The 22,822-nt window shown below is 39.8% G+C and overlaps 1 protein-coding gene across 4 annotated transcripts in view; it reads left to right on the top strand.

Moving 5' to 3' along the window:
* The window catches only part of DIAPH1 (diaphanous related formin 1), an 81,907-nt gene that overhangs the window by 7,566 nt on the left and 51,519 nt on the right, over positions 1–22,822 (top strand). The window contains exons 2-6 of one of the 4 annotated variants that reach the window (XM_045551057.1): positions 19,181–19,207; positions 20,201–20,356; positions 21,573–21,674; positions 22,024–22,154; positions 22,352–22,438. In XM_045551057.1, coding sequence (XP_045407013.1) covers positions 19,181–19,207; positions 20,201–20,356; positions 21,573–21,674; positions 22,024–22,154; positions 22,352–22,438 — 503 coding nt within the window. Of the gene's footprint in view, positions 1–19,180; positions 19,208–20,200; positions 20,357–21,572; positions 21,687–22,023; positions 22,155–22,351; positions 22,439–22,822 lie in introns of all 4 variants that reach the window. The other 3 variants (XM_045551056.1, XM_045551059.1, XM_045551058.1) reach the window with 3 other exon arrangements.

Below are 22,822 nucleotides of genomic sequence, written 5' to 3'. Positions count from 1 at the left end.
TAAACTGCAATTCAGTGAACTCAAGCAGCCTACTTGAGGACATAGAACTAGTTAGTGGCAGAGCTAGGATTCAAAGTTAAGTCTAGCTGAATCAAAACCAATGTATTTATTCACATTGTACTGACAATTTACATGTGTCCAGTTTTTGTGCCTGCAGTGTAAAAGAGTATTCACTGCTAGAAATTTCTGAGAAAATTTTGAGTCCTTCAGACCTCTTTGGAGTCCTTTGGTCATCTTCAGTCTATTAAAACTGGATTCTCCTAGAGTTCAGTTGGCAGGAAAGAAGGTACTGGGCTTAGATGTACAAAGTGCAGTGGCTAAATGCCTAACTGCTTTTTGCATTTTGTAATTTAGACTTTGAACCATTGAAATAATCTTAGTTAAAACCTTCTTAGGCATTCAAAAGTAGCTATTACAGTGCATACAAAACCTATCTTTTCTTTGGCTCATGAGTTATTAGGAAGTTGTCTAAATTATTTTATTAATGTAACCTTATCTCCTTTGTAAGTAGAATAGCTCTAACAGCATCACCAATCAGGAGATTTAGTTGTTTAAATTGCTGAGAGCAGCAAGTAGAGGTAACAAACAGGAAGGAGGAAGCTATTTTTGCTATACCATCCCTATAGTTATCCTTTTTACATTTTATTTAATTTTTTTAGAGACAGCATCTCACTCTGTCAACTAGGCTAGAGTGCAGTGGCATGGTCATAGCTCATTGAAGCCTTGAACTTCTGGGCTCAAGCAATCCTCCCACCTCAGCCTCTGGAGTAGTTAGGACTACAGGTACACACCACCATGCCTGGCTCATTAAAAAAAGTTTTTTTTGGTATAATAGAAACAGGATTTGCTATGTTGCCCAGGCTGGCCTCAAACTCCTAGCTCAAGTGCTCCTCCTGCCCTGGCCTCTAAAAGTGCTGGGATTACAGGGGTGAGCCATGATACCTGGCCACCCTTTTTACATTTTAGATTTGGCATTTGGTATTCTTAAAGATCTCTCTTTGTGGCCCTGAAAACTTGCCTGTAAGAATTTCAAATGGCTAATAACTTCAGGGTCTCTTCTGAGTCTGGGGACTGCCGAAGTTTGTTCGTTAGAACTGGCAGTTATTTGCCTGGTTAATAATTAAGGCATTGCCACAAAGATCCAACTACCCAGAACTAGGATATTCTGGTGACGGGTGGTGAAAAGTAGAGAATATAGTTTCTTTTGTTTGCCTGAATCTCCATGGATCTACCTTACATCCAGAGACTGATCAAGAAGTCATGAGATCTGCCTGCCTCCTGTGTTTTAGGGAAAAAAAAAGTTTGGAGATTGTCCTATGAGGTTCAGTTCTTTTGGGTTTTTTGTTTGTTTGTTTGTTTGTTTGAGACAGGGTCTTGCTTTGTAACACTGGCTAGAGTACAGTGGTGTCATCATAGCTCACTGCAAACCTCACAGTCCTGGGCTCAAGCGATCCTCCTGCCTCACCCTCCTGCATAGCTGAGACTATAGGTGCAGGCCACCACGCCTGGCTAATGTTTCTATTTTTTGTAGAGAAGGGGTCTCACCCTTGCTTAGGCTGGTCTCGAACTCCTGGCCTCAAGCAATCCTCTTCTTGCCTTGGCCTCCCAGAGTGCTAGAATTACAGGCGTGAACCACTGTGCCCAGCCTCAGTTCTTGCTTTTTAAGCGATTGTAATCTCAGCCATGTCTATACAAGAATGGGTAGAAAAAGCTCTAAGGCTGTGAGTGTTCACTTTAAATGCTGTAGAAATTCAGAGAAGTAAGGGAATTAAGAGAAAAGATTATTGGACTGAGGATCAGAAGACCTAAGTTTCAGAATTTTTTCTTTTTTTCTTGAAATAGAGTCTCGCTCTGTTGCCTGGGGTAGAGTGCCCTGGCATCAGCCTCGCTCACAGCAACCTCAGACTCCTAGGCTCAAGCAATCCTCCTGCCTCAGCCTCCCTCCTGCCTCAGCCTCCTAAGTAGCTGGGACTATAGGCACGCACCACCACACCCAGCTAATTTTTTCTATTTTTAGTAGAGACAAGGTCTCTCTCTTGCTCAGGCTGGTTTCAAACTCCTGCCTTAACCTCTCAGGGTGCTAGGATTAGAGGCGTGAGCCACTGTGCCCAGCTTAGTTTCAGAATCTTAGAATGCTGGAGGTGAAAAGTATGCTAAAAATTATCTTATTCAACTGCTTTATTTTATAGATTAAGAAATGTTGGCCTAGACAAGTGATCTGACCAAATTTACAGCTAGACCTAGAACCCCTATCTCCCGCTCTCTCTGCAGTATTCTCTCCATATATTGCTGCTTAGTTGTCACTTTACTAGTAATTAACCATGTGAACTATGGGCAACTCACTTCACTTTTCTTGGTCTTTTCCTTTCTTGTAAAATTAGGAGGTTATTGTGGATCATTTCCAAGGTCTGTGCTAATACCTCAGATTCTGTAAATGTTCCAGAGTATAATTGTGGGCAGTGTTTGTTAGCCTTGTAGAAGGTGGGGGATATTACTGTCCCTGGAAGGAAATCCAAGAATTGGCAGAGTAGAGAGGGAAGGGATTTCGTGGGGGTGGGGAACAGTGTGTGCGGAGGCTCAAGTATGAATGTGTGTCTGTAGTAAAGAGACTGATTACAGCAGTCACAAGGATTAGTGGGAGATAAATCATTTAAAGAAGGTGAAGCTACTTTATATAGATTATTTTATCCCTGGCAAGGGCTTTTAGGTTCCCTTTCTGTAAAAACCTGCAGAAAGCAGGACTGTTTTTGTAACATGTTGTAATGTATGTTGATGTCAACTTTTGGCTGTGTGATGTGTGGTGGTGACAGTAAGAAAATTAGGATATCTGGCTGGGCATGGTGGCTCACACCTGTAATTCTAGCACTCTGGGAGGCCAAGGCAGGAGGATCGCTTGAGGCCACGAGTTCAAGACCAGCCTGAGCAAGAACGAGACCCCATGTCTACAAAAAATAGAAACATTAGGTTGTTGTGGTGGTGCGTGCCTGTAGTCCCCAGGTACTCAGGAGGCTGAGGCAGGAGGATCGCTTGAGCCCAGGACTGTGAGGTTGCAGTGAGCTCTGATGACACCACTGCACTCTAGCCGGTGAGACAGAGTTTTTTTCTGTCTCAGGAAAAAAAAAGAAAGAAAATTAAGATATCCAAGACCATGAATAATTAGTGTTAAGGTCAGTGGTCTAGCAAATCATTTCTGCTACCTAGATGTACTTTAGCAGTTAAGCTTATTTGATTTCCAATCCTTATCAATTTTAATGCATCCATCTTTTCAGACTTTCAGAAATTAATCTAGATTTTAAAAGAGGTGACTCTTTAGCTCAATCTCAAGCATGTATAACAAAATTGTGGGCTCAGGTGGGTAATGTCATTGTGGGAACAATCTGAGCCTATCTTTGGGCCCTGTGGTTTCTTCTAAATGTTCTCTAGTATAGTGCAGTTTAGCTTTTGATTGCATGCTTATTTGAAGTGTTCTTTTAGTCTTTAGTGAATGCAAAAATATATATTTCTATGTTGTTTTGGGGTCTTATCTATCATATAGATTGTATGGATCCTAAGAGTAGTGGTAGTGTTAAGCTCATGTTAGCAATATCCTTTTATGTATTTTAATCTTAATATTAGCCTTAGGAATCTTGAGATTATTTTTAAGGTGCTCCATTTTCATGATCTAATGTAGGAGACTGACAGTTTTGAAAACATTAGTCCTCTCTCACCAAGGTAAGTGTGGGGCATAGAGAACCACTAATGTAACTACACCTGGACTAGAAGAACTCTGTTGAGAAGGGAGTATCTCTGGAGATAGTTATCTTATAGTTTGACTTGTGTTTAATGAAAGAACATGTCTGTAGGATTAAAAATCTGTACGTTATTTTACATAGTGTAAGGCTGCCAACTTTTATTATTGTAAATGAGAGCAATAGTTGACCCAGTGCTCTAGGGATTGTTAACATGCATTTAAAGTGAATAATTGGTAGGTTCCCCTATTATTTGAATCTAGTAATATCATAGTCTTTCATGGCTACAGGACAGTTTACACACACTATTAAATAAAGAGGACAAGGATGAGTCAGTCTTCAAGTCTTCAGGATATGTCTAGATCCCCACAAAAAATGCTAGTGGCAGTAGGAGTGCATCATTTTTTTCTGAAACACACATACTCCCACCCATAGCTGTATAGTTTCTTCAGTTCCTTCATTTGGCCATAGCCAAATAGTTTTGTATTATTCTAAAATTATTTCATCTTGCATGGGGCCTACAGAGATATTTTTAGCTTTGTTAGTTTTTGCAAAAGATGTGTCTCAGCCTTCGAGGTCTCTAGTGATTTCTTGATTCTTACATTTTAAAAAGATGGGAGTTGGTCTTAGTTGGCAGCTCTTTGCATCCGCCAGGGTTTGTTCGTTACTTACTTCTAGGCCCGTGGGTGATGTCTGTTTCCTGTGATTGAAACCACAAGAAGAAGTGGTGAGAAGCCACTGAAGGATAGTATTATCATGCAAGCAGCAGGCACTGGGCTGCCCTCAAAAAGAGCAGGAGTAACTAAGTACAGTCTTTAAGGGGCCTGAAGAGACCCTAGAAATGATCTGATCCAGCCTCCTCTTAAAATGAGAACACCGAGGCCTAACAGTATTAAGTTGCTCAAACTTATGTGATTAAGTGAACTAGATTTTACACTCCCCCAACTATTCAGTATTCTTTCTCACATTGCATTGTCACCCCTAAATTTTGTAACTGTGCCTTGTCAAGAGTGTTTCCTTAAGCAAAATACTACTAGAGAAGAGTAAATACTAGTGGGCATTTTCAATGTGGGAATTGGATGATGATGTTTTGCTCTTAGGTGGTATGCTAATGATTTTTTGTGTTCTTTTTTTGAAAACACATATATATACATTTTCAAAATAACAGTGTCTAAGAACTGGCCAGGTGCGGTGGTGGCTCAGGCCTGTAATCCTAGCACTTTGGGAGGCTGAGGTAGGGGGATTGCTTGAGGTCAGGAGTTTGAGACCAGCCTGAGCAAGAGTAAGACCCTGTTGCTACGGAAAAAAAAAAAAAAATAGAAAAATTAGCTGGGCGTGGTGGCACATGCCTATAGCCCCAGCTACTTGGGAAGTTGAGGTAGGAGGATCACTTGAGCCCAGGAGTTTGAGATTGCAGTGAGCTACAATTACATCACTGCACTCTAGTTCAGGCAACAGAGCAAGACTCTGTCTCAAAAAAAGAAAAAACAGGCCGGGCGTGGTGGCTCACGCCTGTAATCCTAGCACTCTGGGAGGCCGAGGCGGGTGGATCATTTGAGCTCAGGAGTTCGAGACCAGCCTGAGCAAGAGCGAGACCTCGTTTCTATTAAAAAAAAACCAAAAAAAAACAAAACAGTATCTAAGAATCCCAAATTTCTATTTATCATTATTTCACATAGTATTTGAATATTTTAGTTTTATCTCTATGCACAAATATTTGTATAAGAGTACAGTTATAATTTACAGATTTTCTTTGCTTTTAAAATAGTTTGTCATAAACTTTCCAGCTTTTTTTTTTTTTTAAGAGATGGGATCTCACTCTGTCACTCAGGCTGGAGTGCAATGATGATAATAGCTCACTGCCGCCTCAAACTCCTGGGCTCAGGAGAGCCTCCTACCTCAGCCTCCTGAGTATCTGGAACTACAGGTGTGTGGCATCGTGCCTGGCTAATTATTTTTAAATTTTTTATAGAGACAGGTCTGGCTATGTTGCCCAGGCTTCTAGCTTTCTAATCTTTGAAAATTGCCGCTTTTATTTGGAATGGGAAAATACTATTATTATAAAAGTGATACTTTTTTTTTCTCAGCAAATATAGATGTGTGTAAAAATAGAGTAAAACAATCCCCTACCTTGTTTTTCAGAAATTAAAATTTTAAAAATAGAACCAAAGAGAACCATACAGGCATGATACATGGAAGTTTCTTTGGAGCATAAGTACTTTGGCATGAAATTCTATGTGTTTATGTTAGAACATAGTTTGTTATAAGTAGAATTGCTAGAAGTATCAGAAGAACCTTACTTTAACTCTAGCTTATATTTCTGGTGATAGAGAAGTAATAAGATTTTATCCTCATGCTCTTCTTCCCCCTTCCTCCATAAGATTTTTTCAAAATCTTATCCTGGATTTGTACAAGGCCAGAAAATATTTACTGTGGCTTCATAAGATCAAGTCTGGGTTTTTGAGTGGTAGTATAATTTTTGGATTAGTTAAGCTGTTATCAGTAGGCTGTGATTATTTCTGGGTATTCAGAATGGTGTAAAGATAGAAGAAAGCAGTGTAACCATCATTTAGAAATGAAAGGACTTTGGGAATAAGATTTAAAACAAGATGTCGTTATCCATGGTGCGTTTATGTAGAAGCAATAGCAGCTATAGAAACTTCCTGTCTGTTAAGCCTTGGGTGTGTCACACATGTGTCCACCCTTAAGGAAGAGTAGATGTCCTGCTACTCACATCATAACATGGGAGGAGAAGACAGTTACCACGGTGATTGGGAAACAGCATTCCTGAGTCACAAACTGTTTCTAAATGAATAGACAACACCCCTTTTTTAAAGGAGTAATCACAGTCTTCTCTAAGCTCAGGCAGTAAAGAGAGAAACCTAGTAAGAAAATGAGGAGGAACCGGTATCAGTATTTGGAGCTTGAGAAATATGTTGAAACTTCAGAAAAGAGGTTAACAGTATGTATTATTTCCCATATATGTATTCAAAAGTTTTATCAGAACCTCAGGATGTTGGAACAGTAGTTACTGTTCTCTCACCAAATGACAGAGTATGCATGCGGGCTTTCACCTCCTTCCAGACAGCAGAGGAGATGGGCATGTCTGCTGCACCTTGTAATACTTGATAGGAAGCTGGGACTTCAGACTCTAAGCACTTTCTGTATTGACAGCTTGTTTTCCCAACCCACGGGTGCTTTTATAGTGCAAGGGGCTGGCAGTTTGTGTGGATGGACTTGGAGGAACCTAGTGTCCCCAACCTGGTTTCCACCTGTTCTGCTGTGCTGGAATAGTGAAACCGGAGTCGCCTTTCGTTCTTCCCTCTAGGCTATCAACTGTCTAGGATGCCAGGCTGTGCCAGTCCTAGGGCTTTAAGATGAGCTGAGCTGTAGGCAAAAAGCTACTTTCTGCTTTTCCCCAAGATACTTGCCTTCTTGGATTATTAGAGAAGTAACATATTTTGGACCTGTTAGAGGATCAAATCCTAATGTTAAGGTAGTTTTATCCTCATTTTAATTACAGTGGGGAAATGAAGTTTATTGGAAAGCAGACTGAGCAGCGGATTTAGACAGTTGTTAGAGTCACTAAGTTTGTTGCTTTGAATTTATAGGTAAATTATTTCACATTTATAAGTAAATTATTGAAACAGAGACTAGACTACAGTTGCCTAGTCCTCTTTATATGGCATATCTAACTTGTGCTTGACATGGGCCACGGCCTGGAATCTTTCGGTGCTCCCTGGGTAGAACTAGGCAAATGATAACTGATTCTGGAAGATAGATTGCTAGAATTCTTTTAATTAAGAATAAAAGATCTAGGACTATCTTCAACTATATAATACATTCCCTTTGTTGGCTCTTATATGAATTCTAATGAGTTTATTATAATTTATTTTTTCCCCATCTTCATTGAGGTATAATTGACATAAAAGCTGTATATATTATATATATGGTATACAACATGATGTTTTGATATGTATACATTGAAACTGATGAGTATAGAGCTCCAGTGCTTATTTTAGCTGTCGTGCTGCTGAGGCAGTATGGAACCAGATGGATGAGCTGCTAGAGTCTTACCTATTCTTTTAGCACTTTTTTCTCAGTGGTCATGGAGAACGTAAGTCTAGCATCTGCATTTCTGAGGACTGCTAGGTGATCTTCAGTCTTCTTTCTCTTAAACATATTTAGCTTTTCTAGTTTATAGTTTAAATTCCTGGTCATTTTGTGCCTCTCTTTTAGAATTCCTCTCCTCTGAGGTACCCTTTTTCTTTCATTTTCTTTTTTGGAGTGAGCACTCCAACTCCACACAAATCCTGTTTAGGCTGTGGGCACCAATAAGTAGTCATGTCAGAATCTAGTTTGTTTCTCTGTAAATGCTAAACGAGATGTTGACTCATTTGCCATCATGCTTTGGCCATTCTTTGAAAATGGAAGGGAAAGTTCTTCTCTGCATTTAAAGTTATCCATTATTTCCTTTTCCATTATTTCCTAGTTTTAATTGACTTCTGTGTAAGGAGCAGGAATTGAAAGGGAGACCAGCCAGTTTTGGTGATTCCACGTCATATATTATTTAACTTTTACAAAGCACTTTGCCAGACAAAGTGCTTTATATATATCCATTTTATTATTTATTCTTCACACTAGCCCTATGAGACAATGTAGTCCTACAGATAGGAAGACTGAAACCATAGTAGATTAAAAAAAGCTTACTCTTCCTTTATTGTCCATTAGTGGAAATGTGGTGAATTCTGTGGCAAAGCTAGATTAGGACTCAGTGATAATTGGATTCAAGTCCATTTTATAACTCCCTGTTGCCTTACTAGCCTAAGGAACTAAATGTCAGTCCTGTGATAGAATAAAGAAATGAATCAGAGCTGGGCCCTGATTTCTGTTCTACATCATTCTAAATGACAGCTACTTTACCTGTCCTTCCTGGGTAGGTAGATTAGGTTTGAAAAGAAATTATTGTTGCCTTCAGTGACACTCCCCATTTTACCCATAGGTAGCCTTCATTGTTATTGAGGCACATTGCTTTTCAAAGGAGGTGGAAGACCCCCTCCTAGGTGACATGCTGTCCCATAATTGAATATTTTCCACAAGAACAACTCCCAGATTTATCCTTTGGGCTCTAATCAGGTCCTCTGTTCTCATTCATACGTTACTCTTAAAGGTTTCATCTGATGGTTTACTGAGCTGTCCAGAATAACCATATTGTACTGTCATAGACCTTGACTTGAAACTTTTCCTCACTTTGCTCAATTTGAATAAAGTAATGAATGAGTATACTGTGTTTTGGATGATGCTCCTAAACCTATATATATATAGATGCTAATTTTAAAATTATTTATTAAAGTGTGGGGCATATCAAATGAACAAGATAGAGTTTTTGCCCTTGTGCAATTTACAATCTGGTTCATGGAAGCAAATGTTTACATTTGTTGCAACCAATATTAAGTTAAATATTCTAAAATATTTAGACTATTTTGGGTGAGTCCTTTAGTTCTTTTTGTGTAACGAGTGTGGCTAAGTGTATAATTTATGGACAAAGAATAGGATTTTCTTTATGCAATGTTGTGGGAGTACAGTGTCAACTAGTCTAGTCTTCAGGTATGTATTTTATAAGAAGGCTTACTATAATAACAACAGCACAGTTGCCTTTACAGAATGATTTTCCATCACTCCATTTTATTTATGATCTCAGTGGTCCTAAGAGGGGTGTGTGTGTGCGGTGAGGGGGTTTGTTTTTAATAATGGGGGAACTGAAGCATGAAGAAATAAAGTGTTTACTCAAAATCATACTTTTAGTTTTTTAGGATGCCAGAAATAAAAATCAGAACTCATGGCCTTTTTCCTTTAGCTAAAGTTCTAGATAAATTCTAGATTTCTGCAATTTGCTTGATGTATTTATTAGTTTCCTATTGTTCGTAACAAATTACCACAAATCTAAAACAGTTTAAAACAAAACACACTTATTAGCTCACAGTTCTGTTGGTTAAAAGTCCAGCTTGAAAGAGTGCGGTTGGCTTCTCAGAATACTACAGGGCTGGAGTCGAGATGTCAGCTGGTCTGAGCTCTCACCTGAAGGCTCTGGGGAAAAATCTGCTTCCAACCTGAGTCACGTTGTTGGCGGAGTTCAGTTCCTTTCAGTGGTAGCACTGAGGCCCTGTTTCCTTGCTAGCTGTCAGTCAGGAGCTGCTCTCCACACCCAGAGGCTGCCTGCAATCCTAGCCTTTTGGCCCCCTGCACCTTCAAGCCAGAAATGGTACGCTGAATCCTTGTGTCTCTGACTTCTGTACTTAAAGGGCTCGTGTGATTGGGTCAGGTGCACTAAGATAGTCTCCCTTTGTTCTAAGTCAGTTGCACCTAATGACATAACCTAATCACAGAAGTGATATCCTATCTATTCATAGTTCTGGTGATTAGATGTGTACCTCAGCCTAGGAATCTTGGGGGACATCTTAGAATTCTTCCTACCACACTAAACATGTCCCTCACACTGAATCAGACAGCCCATGAGCAAGCGTGGATGTCAGAAAAGAGAGGTAGGAGTTGAGTGTACTGAGGCAATTAGTGAATTGAATTGTGATTATAGGTGTTATAAGAAAACCTGTAGTCCCAGGGATCCTGGGCCTCCCAGAATCACCAAGTGTAGGGGCCAAGTGGCATTCAGCTGTGTTGTTCCGGTAGAGTCCACTTAGCCAAGCGCTCAGATGTAATTGTAGTATCTGGTATAAGTTAGCCTGAACAAAATCTTTAGAAAGTAATGAGATATAGGCTTCCAGTTGTGGGTTTATATTTCCTGTGTGCTATCCACATGTTCATACAATTACTGTCCATGATTAACTCTACTTATGAAGCGCAGTGGGAGGAATTGGAAACACGTTTTGCTATGTAATGTGCTGTGTTCAAAGTAACGTTTAGTCATATTCTCTTATTAGATCCCTGCTAACCTCTCTGCTGGTAAGAACACTACCTAATTACCTTTTGCTTGACTAAATGAGCGTCTTGTGCCAAGAGACCATCCTTAATTGTTCAAATATTCTGTGTCCTTTTTCTGATTAGAGTGGAAAGTTAGAGATTCAGGGAATCAAGTAGAGGTGAATCAGTCCGTTGGATGAATTTTCTTATATCCTGTTGTAAAAATAGGTTTGATTCTGTTACTAGACAAACAGGGAACCTCTGTTCAGAAGACTGCCAAGTTTAGTCCCATTGGCCCACTTTTCAAAGCTGAAGTATAAATACATATGACAACCACCACAACAAATCCAGTTATGCAAAAGAAGCTTTAAAGGTCATTTATATTTATTATGATAACAATTAATCAGGGTATGTTTCAAACTCATTAAATCATTTAATTTAATTAGTTTGGCCTCACAGGGCATACCTTGGGGTCCTTTGACTTTTTTGTTTGTTTGTTTTTTACAAACTATAAAGTGTCTAGGAAGTTTATTTCCTGTAGATGGTAACCAAAAGATTTATCTTACCACATATTACATTAGGATGTGGTAACTGAATCAGAACTTGAATTACTCTCTGGAAAGGGAGTGATGGGACAGCTTTTCATTTTTATGTTGATAGATGGTCTTAGTGCAGAGCAGTACCCAGCCAAATGTATTTCCATTGGATGTTTGGTGCTGTAACTTTCGATGCAGTGCACCTTTGAGCAATTTGTGTTGATTTAAGTACGATTTGATAAAACTGAGAATCTTTTGGAGAAGATGAAGGTCATTTTAATAAATGCGATTCTGTTAAACTCTTCTCCTATACCAGCTAATGACCTTGAGACATTTATTTACTCATCTAATTCTATGAAATAAAAATTACTGTAGTATAAATGGTTTTTTACTTTTAAAAAATATTTTGTGCTTTCATTAATTATTTGCATATAAATGAAAGATTATTATGAAATTGAGTAACAAGTAAAAATTTAGACTGTCTAAAAGGCAGTATTGCCACTGTCAGATGAAGGTTTCCATGAAGAGGAAAACTGAATACTATCTCAGAGTCATAGCCCAACTTCACATTCTGAGTGTTTATAAGGTCCCCTAGATTCTAAGAACATCACTGGGCCAGGCCATGAGTGAGGCCTGGGAAACATGGAGCTCACTACAGTTGAGCATCTGGCAAGGCTACAGTGAGGGCCAGATACTAGACATCCAACAGGAAAATGGTTGGGGAAGTATACTGCTCTGTATTTTCTGCTTCTGAGCTCGCATGTCTAACCTCCAGGTCTCTTAAATAAGTCAAAGCAGAAAAATCTGTGGGGTGGAATGAGTGTCCTTGACAGTCCTGGTAGTAGAGCAAAGAAGGAAAGAAAGAAGCTATTAACATATGGTCCAGACAAGCCAAGAATCTGGGTCAGGCTCTCCCCATTATTGTCAGTTTAAAAAGCCAGAACAGAAGCAGATGATGGTGATGTCAGTCTTCAAGGGTCTGGCTCAACCCTCATTGCTCCCTTTCAGTTGGTGGTTCTTTGTGCCTGGCATGTGCAGTCACCCTGGAATCTTGATCCTGGGGATTTCCTTCCCTCTCTCATGTGTTACATTTCCTGTGTTTCAAGTCTTCTACTTTCTTGGTTTGCTCCCTCATTTTGGTGGAATATCTTATAATAGCTTCCTGGGGTACATGGGGATCAGTTTTCTTAAAGCTCAGATGTCTCAAAATATCTATTCTGAACTCACATTTGGTTCATAGTTTAGGCTGGGTATAGAACTGTAGATTGGAAATGATTTTTCTTCAGATTTTTAAAGGCCTTATTCCATTGTCAGTCACCCAGCTATTGGTATGATTGTCAAATCCAGAGCTGCTCTGATTTCCTTTGTATATGACCTGTTTTCATCCCTTTTGTGGAATTTTGTAGGATTTTCTTTGTATTCCCAGTGTTTTGAAATTTAACCATGATAGGCCTTTGTGTAATCTGTTTCTGTCCTTTGTGCTAGAGACTTGTTTTTCAGTAATGGGAATTTTTCTTTATTTCCTTAATAACGTGTTCTTCTATTTTATGTTTTCTTCTATTATTTGGATGTTGGACCTCCCAAACTGTCTGCTAATTTTCTTATCTTTTCTGTTATTTTTCCATCTCTGTCTTTTTGCTGTGCTTTTGGGGGGATTTCCTCAATGCTTATCTTCCAGTACTTTTATTGAGTTTTAATTTCTATTGTCATATTTTTAACTTCTGATGGTTCTTTTTCCTTTGAATGTTTCTTTCCTGTGAACAGTAATGACTTTTTAAGAATCTTTCTTCTTCTAGCATAGTCTTTACATGGCAGGTTTTCCACCCCCGCTCTCATGTTAGGAACTTTCCTCAAATGTCTGATAATCCTGGGTTATCTGCTCATGTTTAAGACTGAGGGACTAAAAAGCGGATTGGAAACGCTGGATGCATGGGTAGAATGTGTTAGCTGTGAACTTTGCTGTAGGACAGTACCATCGAATAGAAATATGATGGGAATCTCATATATAATTTTAGATTTTCTAGTAAAAAGAAACATGAAATTAATTTTAATATAATTTATTTAATGCAAAATATCTAAATATTATTTCAATATGAAGTAAATATAAAAATTAATGAAATGTTTTACACTTTAAAAATATTAAGTTATTGCATACCAGTGTTTATTTTACATTTACAGTGCATCTCAAATGAGATGCTAAGTTTTTTATTTTTTAAAGACTTTTTTTTTTTCTGAGACATGGTCACATTCTGTCACCAGGGCTAGAGTACAGTGGCGTCATTGTAGCTCACCGCAACCTCAAACTCCTGGGCTCAAGTGATTCTCCTGCCTCAGCCTCCTGAGTAGTTGGTTCTACAGGCACACACTACCACACCAGGCTAATTTTTCTATTTTTCTGTAGAGATGGGGTCTTGCTATTGCTCAGGCTGGTCTTGAATTCCTGGCCTCAAGCAGTCCTCCCTCCTTGACATCCCGAAGTGCTAGGATTATAGGTGTAAGCCACCACATCCAGCCAAGACTTTTTCTTTTTTAGAGGAGTTTTAGGTTCAGAGCAAAATTGAAAGGAAGGTATAGAGATTCCACATAACCCCTCACCCCCACATATGCACAGCTTCCCCCATTATCAACATTCTCCTCGAGAGTGGTATATTTGTTACCAGTTGATGAGCCTGCATTGACACATCATTATCACCCAAAGTCCATAGCTTACATTAGGGTTCACTTTTAGTGTTGTACTTTCTATGGGTTTGGACAAATGTATAATGACATGTATCCATCATTATAGTACCATACAGAGTAATTTCGCTGCCTTGAAAATCCTCCGTGCTCCATTTATGCATTCCCTGCCTATCCTCCCACCAACCCTTGTCAACCACTGATCTTTTTACTGTTTCCATAGTTTTGCCAATTCTAGAATGTCATATAGTTGGGATCATGTAGTATGTAGCCTTTTCAGATTGGCTTCTTTCACTTAGTAATATGTATTTAAAGTTCCTCCATGTCTTTTTTTATGGCTTGATAGCTCATTTCTTTTTAGCGCTGAGTAATATTCTGTTGTCTGGATGTACCACAGTTTATTTATCCATTCACCTACTGAAGGACATCTTGGTTGTTTCCAAGTTTTGGCAATTATGAATAAAGCTGCTATAAACATCCCTGTGCCAGTTTTTGTGTGGATATAAGTTTTCAGTTCCTTTGGACAAATAAATACCAAGGAGTATGTTTGCTGGATCTTATGGTGGAATATGTTTAGTTTTATAAGAAACTGCCAAGGTGTCTTACAAAGTGGCTGTACCATTTTACTTTCCCACCAGCAATGAAAGAAAGTTCTTGCTCCACATCTCCACTGGCATTTGGCATTGTCAGTGTTCTGGATTTTGGGCATTCTAATAGGTATGTAGTGGTATCTCGTTGCAGTTTTAATTTGTATTTGATGATATATGATGTGGAGCATTTTTTCGTAGGCTTATTTGCCGTTTAAATTTTGTTGGAATTAAATAAAAATATAAAAAATTCCTTCCTCATTTGCACTAGCCACGTTAGTAATAGTTACCTGTGCCTAGTGGCTACCATATTGGACAGTGAAGCTCTGGGTTGATCTATTTGTACTATGTTGTTAGCTTTGGGTTGCTTTTCGATTCCCCAGGGAAGATTCTTCCAACCTCTGTCTCAAGGGTAAAGGCCAGGCTGCTGGAGTTCTATGAGCCTAGAGGGGGAAAAGTACTAGGTGTCTCGGTATATACTGTGCATAGGTTTGCTTTTCTTTTTGGTATAGAATATCCCTGCCCACAACTGTTCCTGGCATCCCCCAGTCCAAAGACCCTCTGTTTTACCCTCTTGTGAGAATAAACTTGTAGACCTCTGCTGGAAGAAAGGAGGGCATAGGGAGAGATAGGGAGAGGGGTAGGGTGGAGTCTAGAGATTTGCTTCTTAAACAGTTTTCAATCAATCCTATTTTTAGCCTCTTCCACCCTCTAAACCCATTTCTGTAGGTATCTGGTGCCACTAATTCCTGAGCCTTTTGAGGATCCATAGGTGTAATTAGAATTGGTTATTGCCCTTTCCAACTTTTGGTGTAGGACTCCTCTTTCTTAAGTCTGTTGGGTTAAATATCTCTAGTCTTTGTATTCCCCAGCTTCAAAATTTTGGCTGTAGTGGCTTTTTTCTTGTTCTTCTCAATCTCATAGGCTCGTCCCTTCCATCATTCCTTTCTTTCTAAAAATCTGTTTTCTGTAGATTTAGTGGGATTTCAAGAAGGGGAGAAATGAGATGCTTTGGTTTGTTATGCCACCTTTTACCTGAAAGTTCCTATTAATCTGTATTCATAAGCCAGATTTTGATATTGTAAACGATTTCATTCCATATTCTTGCTTCCATGAGTATCTACATTTGTAGTTAAAGGTTTTAATGGAAGTGTTTGGTGGGGGACTCCGATAGGAGGGACAGGGAGTGAGGTGTTTAGCATAGCCAGGCTAGGACAGTAAAGGTTTGGTTTAAGGACAGAAGACAGCAAACAAGGAAATGGTAAGAGTGGAAGCATTTAGAGGTTTGTAGAATGATTAGAGAATTTATAAAAAAGCTTGGACGTCTGAGCCATAAGGCGTAAATACAGCTTCAGTAGCATTTATCTTCCTGGATTCCATTATTTTTAGTTCTTTTTTCTTCTCATGATCTAGTTCTTCATTTCAGAGAATCCACAAAACTACTAATGATACAATTAAAAAATGACAACTGAAAAAAACTGTTTACAAACACAGTATATATAGAATCTGTAAGAAAAACACACATAATATTAAATAAGTAAACAATACACCCTCAATATACTGCAGCAGCAGGTGTGCTGTTGGGTTCTCAAACACAAGTTTGCCTGTACGGTGCTGGGATTTATTGGTTGTTGCTGCCCTCTGTTGGACTAGTTGAGGAAATGCAGCTTTTATTCTGCATGGATCACTTTTGCTGTCCTTACCCCAAATTGAGCACTAAAACATGAATAATTTGTTTTAAAGGATCAAATCCATTTCTAACAATGCCTTAGGAAAGCAAAGGAAACTAGTATCTTCTTTCTTATAAGGTATGTGTCTGCTTTCCTATCTAAAGGCAAGAGTTAGTGGGCAATTATATAGGAGAAAAGCAGAAGAATGTGGGGAATGCAAAGATTTTGGGACTTTGGAATCTGGAGACTCGAGTTCCATACTCAGCTCAGCCCCTAATCAGTGATTTACTCCACCTGTCTGGGCTTCAGTTTCTTCATTGACATAATGAAGAGATGAAATAGACTTTGAGGGCTTCTCCAGGGATTGGTGTTTTAGGGAAGTAGCCTCGGATTATAGTAATTGTTCATAGGAGACATAATGACGAAATCTCAGACCTACCCATGAGTAACTTAGTCTGGAAAGGGATAAAGGAGGCAGACAGTGAAAAGACGGTTGTAATCCACTATTAGTGTTGTGATACAGGCAAGTACCTATTACTGTGGAAACATAAGGAAAGGTGCCCTCCAGTGAGAGGAGGTGTCCTGCAGGGCCCGTTGGAGTTCGCCTTGAAAGCACAATCTGGGCTGAGGAGGCAGCAGCCTATGGAAAGTGGGTGTCGAGACAGCATCATCTGTTTGTAGACCTGCAATTCGTTCAGTATGGCCAGAAAATGGAATTTGAGGTGAAGAGTTTGTTGAGAGATGAGACTAGGGGAAAAAAGCCAGGAGAATCATATGCCAGGCTAAGAAATTGAGATTTTAACATAAGGGTAGTGGGGAGCTATTGAAGGGTTTTAAATGGGGAAAATAACATGGACAGACAGGACTGAAAGCAAAGAGATCAGTTAAGAGGCTGTTGCAGCCAATCAAGCAGGAGACAACCGTGGCATGAACTTAGGTAATGGTAGTAGAGATGGACAGAAGAGAGATGACTGGAGAATCTGTAGGCAGAACAGTTTGCTGGTTTTCGTTGCTTTAACTTAAGCTGCGGCTATGAACAAGTCAGCTGCCACTAGTCCTTCAGACCCAGGTTGTGGTACCTGTGTTACACCCATGCCAGAGTTGTTTCGTTGTTACTTGGTTCTGAGGGAACATTTTGGGTTTGGGGGACAAGGTTTTGGAAGCAATTGCTCTAGGAGCAAATAAGTTTAATCTTGGCTGTGGCAACCCAAACTGTATATACTCATCCCTTTTGTGTTTGTTTCACCTCTGTATGCCAAGTGACTTAGGGTGGCGACAGAAGGAACTGTGGTGTTGGTCTCATTGGGTGGTGCTGTCTGTGCCTCATCATCCTTCTGCCTTTGCTTCCAGAAAGTAGCAATACAAAGAAACTGGAAATTCCATGGACACTGAGCAAGGTTCTTAAGGTTTTGGCTGAGAGATTAGCACTCAGCCTGTAGAAGCTTGACCTCCTCTGGACCATGGAGGGCAAAGTTTAGATTTAGTGTATACTGGATTTAACTGAATTGTTTGGTATAGGGAACATGAACATGATGATATAGATTTTTCTTATCCATAAAAAGGTTAAGACAAGTAGCTTTGTGGCAGGAACAAAACTAGTTTTTCATTGGTTGAGGAAGGTTAGTCAAGAAGCATTTACCGTATTCTTCCAAGGACATTAACAAAAAAGATGGTTTAAAATTAGGCTAAAGAAAAATTCCTGCTTTCCCAGACCTGCTCATTCATACTTTCTCTGTGTGTGTGAAATACAGCATGTATACAGAAGAGCATAAAACATGCAGAATGGTTGTGAACTGAGCACCCATGCAGCCGCTGTCCGTGTGTATACCGTAAGCACCCTGGAAGCTGCTTCACCCCTTTCCCAGTCACAGCTCTCCCACCTGCCCCAAGTAACCACTGTTTTGACATTTGTGGCAATCATTCCCTTTATAATTTTACATCCCAAATAATATAATTCCGTTTTACGTGTTGTTTTAACTCAATGTAAATGAAATAGTAATTCAGTATTACGAGCAGCTGTAAGTGCCTTTGCTTTCTTTGTATAATTGTTTTCCATCGTACCAATATACCAGTTTATTTGTCCATTCTATTCTTTTTTTTTTTTTTTTTTGAGACAGAGTCTCGCTCTGTTGCCTGGGCTGGAGTGAGTGCCGTGGCGTCAGCCTAGCTCACAGCAACCTCAAACTCCTGGGCTCAAGCGATCCTTCTGCCTCAGCCTCCCGAGTAGCTGGGACTACAGGCATGTGCCACCATGCCCAGCTAATTTTTTTCTATATATTTTTAGTTGGCCAGATAATTTCTTTCTATTTTTAGAAGAGACGGGGTCTCGCTCTTGCTCAGGCTGGTCTCGAACTCCTGACCGCGAGCGATCCAACCGCCTCGGCCTCCCAGAGGGCTAGGATTACAGGCGTGAGCCACCACGCCCAGCCTGTCCATTCTATTCTTGATGGCCATTTGGATTATTCTCTGTTTTAGATGTTATAGTGTTACTATGAACACTGTTGTTACACGTATTCTGCTATATACATGCACGTTTCAGCAGGGTGGATACATAGAAATTGATGTGTTGAGTTGTAGCGCATGTGCATATTTAACTTTATCAGATGGTGCTGTCCTGTTTTCTTAAGTGGCTGTAGCAGTTTAACACTACCACCAAAAGTACGTGAGAGCTGTTGCTCTACAGCTAGACAGACATGAAAGTTTTTGCCAGTCTTAAGAGTACAAAAGGATACTTCACTGTGGTTTTAATATGCATTTCCTTGTTTGTTAATGAAGTGGAGCGCGTTTCGTAAGTTTATTGGTCATCAGATTTAGAATCTGTTCAGTTCTTTATCTTTTTTTTTTTTTTTTTAAGACTCATGTGTTGGTGACCTTAAAACTCTTCTTCTCCCTTACTAAGGCAGTGTACTAAGGAATACTTTGGCAGAAATCATTCACTTGTGGAAAGTAGCTTAGGTCCTTCCAACTTATTTTTTCTTCCTTTTTACCTCCAACTCATCTGGTGTTTAGGAGGTTTCCTGGCATTTCACTGATCTTTCTTCTCCCTCCTTTTTCCTGTTTCTTAGACTCTGAAGCGGCTCATGGCAGATGAGGTAAGGAAATTTTGTTTGGCATGTGCATGTTCTAGCTTGTTTCCTATACTGTGATATTTACCGGTGCCCATAACTTTGACTTTCTGCAACTTGTAATGGTGATATGGGTTATATTCTCAGCATCTCAAGGCCTTTTCCTAACTCTTTTATGTTTGGCCCATTGCATGCATCTCCCTGGCACATTCATTAGCTTCCAAGGTTGGGCATGCTTTTTGCAGCCTGGATGCCGCTCATCACTTGATGCCCCACAATGCTTGTAGATAGTTACTGTTATTTTCAAAGATAAGCTGCAGCTTATTAGTGGCTCTTTTTGAGCATCTGTACTTGAGGTTTGAGGAATGGTTCATTAGCATTTGTTTGGCAGAGAGATAGCATATAAACCCCTGAAGAACTTTGTATTCTTTGTTACCTAGATGTCATGCAAAGGGGACTTTAAAGACTATGTATTGAACCTTTGCTTTCTATATAACACAAGTGCTATGGAGAGTACAAAATAAAGGAATAGTTCCTAGTTTTAAGGCATTTACTTGTTTACCTTATGTGACTTATATCTATTAAAATCTGTGGTCATACTCACCTCTTGAAGGGAGGGATCCTCTGGGGGCCTGGCCACATTTATTATTGGGTAGCCAGAGGGAAGCAAAGGGCATTTTATTGCTCTGTCTCTGCACATGCGATACTTTCAGTTCTGTGCTGCCACAGGGCTTAGAAATGGCAAGGGAGATCAAGAACAAAGTTTCCTCTTTTTAGGGAGGTTTGAAATCTTAATACTTCAGTCCTCTTATCTTTGGATATAGATGAGAGTACAGAGTCAGTATGTTAAGTTAGATATGAGGAAGACTGATTTATTCTTGTCATGTCAGAAGAGTCTTCAGCTGCTCATGAGCCAGAGGAAACATGCATATGTAAGAGGGTAAAGGGTTGGCTATTTGACGTGTGATTTCTTGTGTAAATGAAAATGGATCACTGCTAATACTTTTTTCTCTTACTCAGCTGGAGAGATTCACCAGCATGAGAATTAAGAAGGAGAAGGAAAAGCCCAATTCTGCTCATAGAAATTCTTCTGCATCATATGGGGATGATCCCACAGCACAGTCATTGCAAGATGTTTCAGATGAGCAAGTTCTAGTTCTCTTTGAACAGATGCTGGTGAGTTTTCCACCTCAAAAATGTTCCTTCTTCCTGAAAATGCATTTATGGGCATGGTAGGCTCTTTTTTGTGCCCAGTCCCCCTTAACTAGCCCTTTATTACAAGGAATTCCAGGCTTAATGTGGAACTTTTTAAATATCAATCTCATAATCCCATAATTAGGGACTAAATATACAAATACCAGTCAATAAGATTGTAATCTATGTGTTGGGCATGGAAACATCTGATCACTGACCATCTTGTTAATGTCCTTCTGCCCAGCAATACTTCAGCCACAAAGACACTGGGTGAGTGGACCAACTCATGGGGTAGTGTGATGACCACCTTTGGGTTAAGCCAGAGTAGATAAAATATTGAAACATTCACAACAAACTCTATTCAAACAAGAAACTGAGGAATGGAACATCATTTGCCCAAGGTCGTCTATTTAGTGGCAAATCTGTAAAGAGAATACATAGAATTGCTAGAAGACCTTTGAAAATTGTGTCTGAGCTCAGTTAAGTAATACTGTCCTCAGTGAGGAACACCGAGTGAGGAAGACACTTAGTGGGTGTCCACTAGTGATAAGTCTTGGAAAGTTTTGAGTACATGCTTGTAAGTTTTTGTAAGACCAGTATATTACATGGATATATGATCTCAGACTCAAATAGAGACTTGTGGAGGCCTAACTTAGGCCTAACATAGGCTTAAAATCCTTAGCACAGGACGTAGTACATGATAAACACTCAACTGGTACTACCACTATTATTTTTCCATGAATCTTTCAGTTTGTTTCTTAATATTCCAAGTATATTAAGAGTCTTAAGAGTATGGTCCATCGCCAGGCACTGTGGCTCATGCCTGTAATCCTAGCACGCTGGGAGGATCACCTGAGGCCAGGAATTCGAGACCAGCCTGGGCAATAGTGAGAGAGACCCGATCTCTACAAAAAATAGAAAAATTAGCTGGGCATGAGGATGCACCCCTGTAGTCCCAGCTACTGGGGAGGCTGAGGCAGGAGGATCGCTTGAGCCCAGGAATTCGAGTCTGCAGTGAGCTATGACCCTGCCACTGCACTCCGGCCTGCATGACAGAGCAAGACCCTGTCTCTAAAAATTAAAAAAATAAACATTTTATATGCTCAACTCTTCACTAAGTGTACTAAATATCAAACACTAAAAACTTGTAAGGAATTTGAGTTAATTTTGGTTGTTTTCTCTTTTCTCCATCTACTAGCTGGATATGAACCTGAATGAGGAAAAACAGCAACCTTTGAGGGAAAAGGACATCATCATCAAGAGGGAGATGGTGTCCCAATACTTGCACACCTCCAAGGCTGTGAGTCCGGGGGTGGGTACCCACGACCTGGGAGACTGTGCCCTCATCTTTGACCTGTTTTGCCATTTTTATGTAACAATTTTTGTCTACGTCAATTCTATTCATTCCATTATGTAAGCCTACTCATTGTTTGCTCTCTTATTTGGGGTACCATTCTTATCTACTTTGTTGCCTGATTAAATCTTCATGAAGTATGTATGGGGAGCAGGATAGGCAATTCTGAGTCTTACGTAGTTTGGTGCTATGTATGATGGGTGTCTGCCGTGATGTTCTTTAAACTGAATTAACTAATATTAGTTCCCAGTTTACAACTGAGTCCAGTGTTTACTAATCTCTTTATCCTGTCAAGGGCATGAGCCAAAAGGAGAGCTCCAAGTCTGCCATGGTGTACATTCAGGAGCTGAGGTCAGGCTTGCGGGATATGCATCTGCTCAGCTGCCTGGAGTCCCTTCGTGTGTCTCTCAACAACAACCCTGTCAGGTGAGAATTTGGGGGAGGTAATAAGAGTAGAAGCCCAACAATGGAGTTCACCAGTGGTGACTGAAGATCAAAGGAGTCAGGAAAGTATGAGAATGGTCTGGATTGGGAGTAAAGAGTTGCCAGGATAAACTTTGTTTGGAAAAGTAGTATTTATTGATTTGATTTGATATTGCATTGTTTCTGTCTGTTCCTTACAGTTGGGTGCAAACATTTGGTGCTGAAGGCCTGGCCTCCTTATTGGACATCCTTAAACGACTTCATGATGAGAAAGAGGAGATTGCTGGGTGAGGACTTCCAAATCTTTGTAACATCTAGGTGTAGGGTTGTAGGGGACTTGGCTATTTGCTATAAAGGAGAAAATAGCAGTTAAATGTAAAGTTACGAACTAGGGAAATGTGCTGTTAGCTGAAAATGGGGTTCATCATAGGGGTGACTGGAGGATGAATGATGATTGTAGATAGAGGAAAGAGAGAAGGAACTTAAATTTCATGGTGAATAACACGGGGTCTATACCACATAAGATTATTAGTCTTCTGGCACTGATTCTTTTTTAGTCTGGAAATAGGATCTGATTTAGTTCAGAGCTGCCCTGTGATCTCGTCTGGGTCATATCCCATTTGGGAGTCTTATAATACACTTGATCATTTTGGGCCTAGCATTATGGCAGT

Source organism: Lemur catta, chromosome 5 (assembly GCF_020740605.2).
Source record: "Lemur catta isolate mLemCat1 chromosome 5, mLemCat1.pri, whole genome shotgun sequence".
Classification (NCBI taxonomy): Eukaryota; Metazoa; Chordata; class Mammalia; order Primates; family Lemuridae; genus Lemur; species Lemur catta.
The sequence above is the reverse complement of the archived record's forward strand: the minus strand, read 5'-3'. Positions and strand labels throughout refer to the sequence as shown.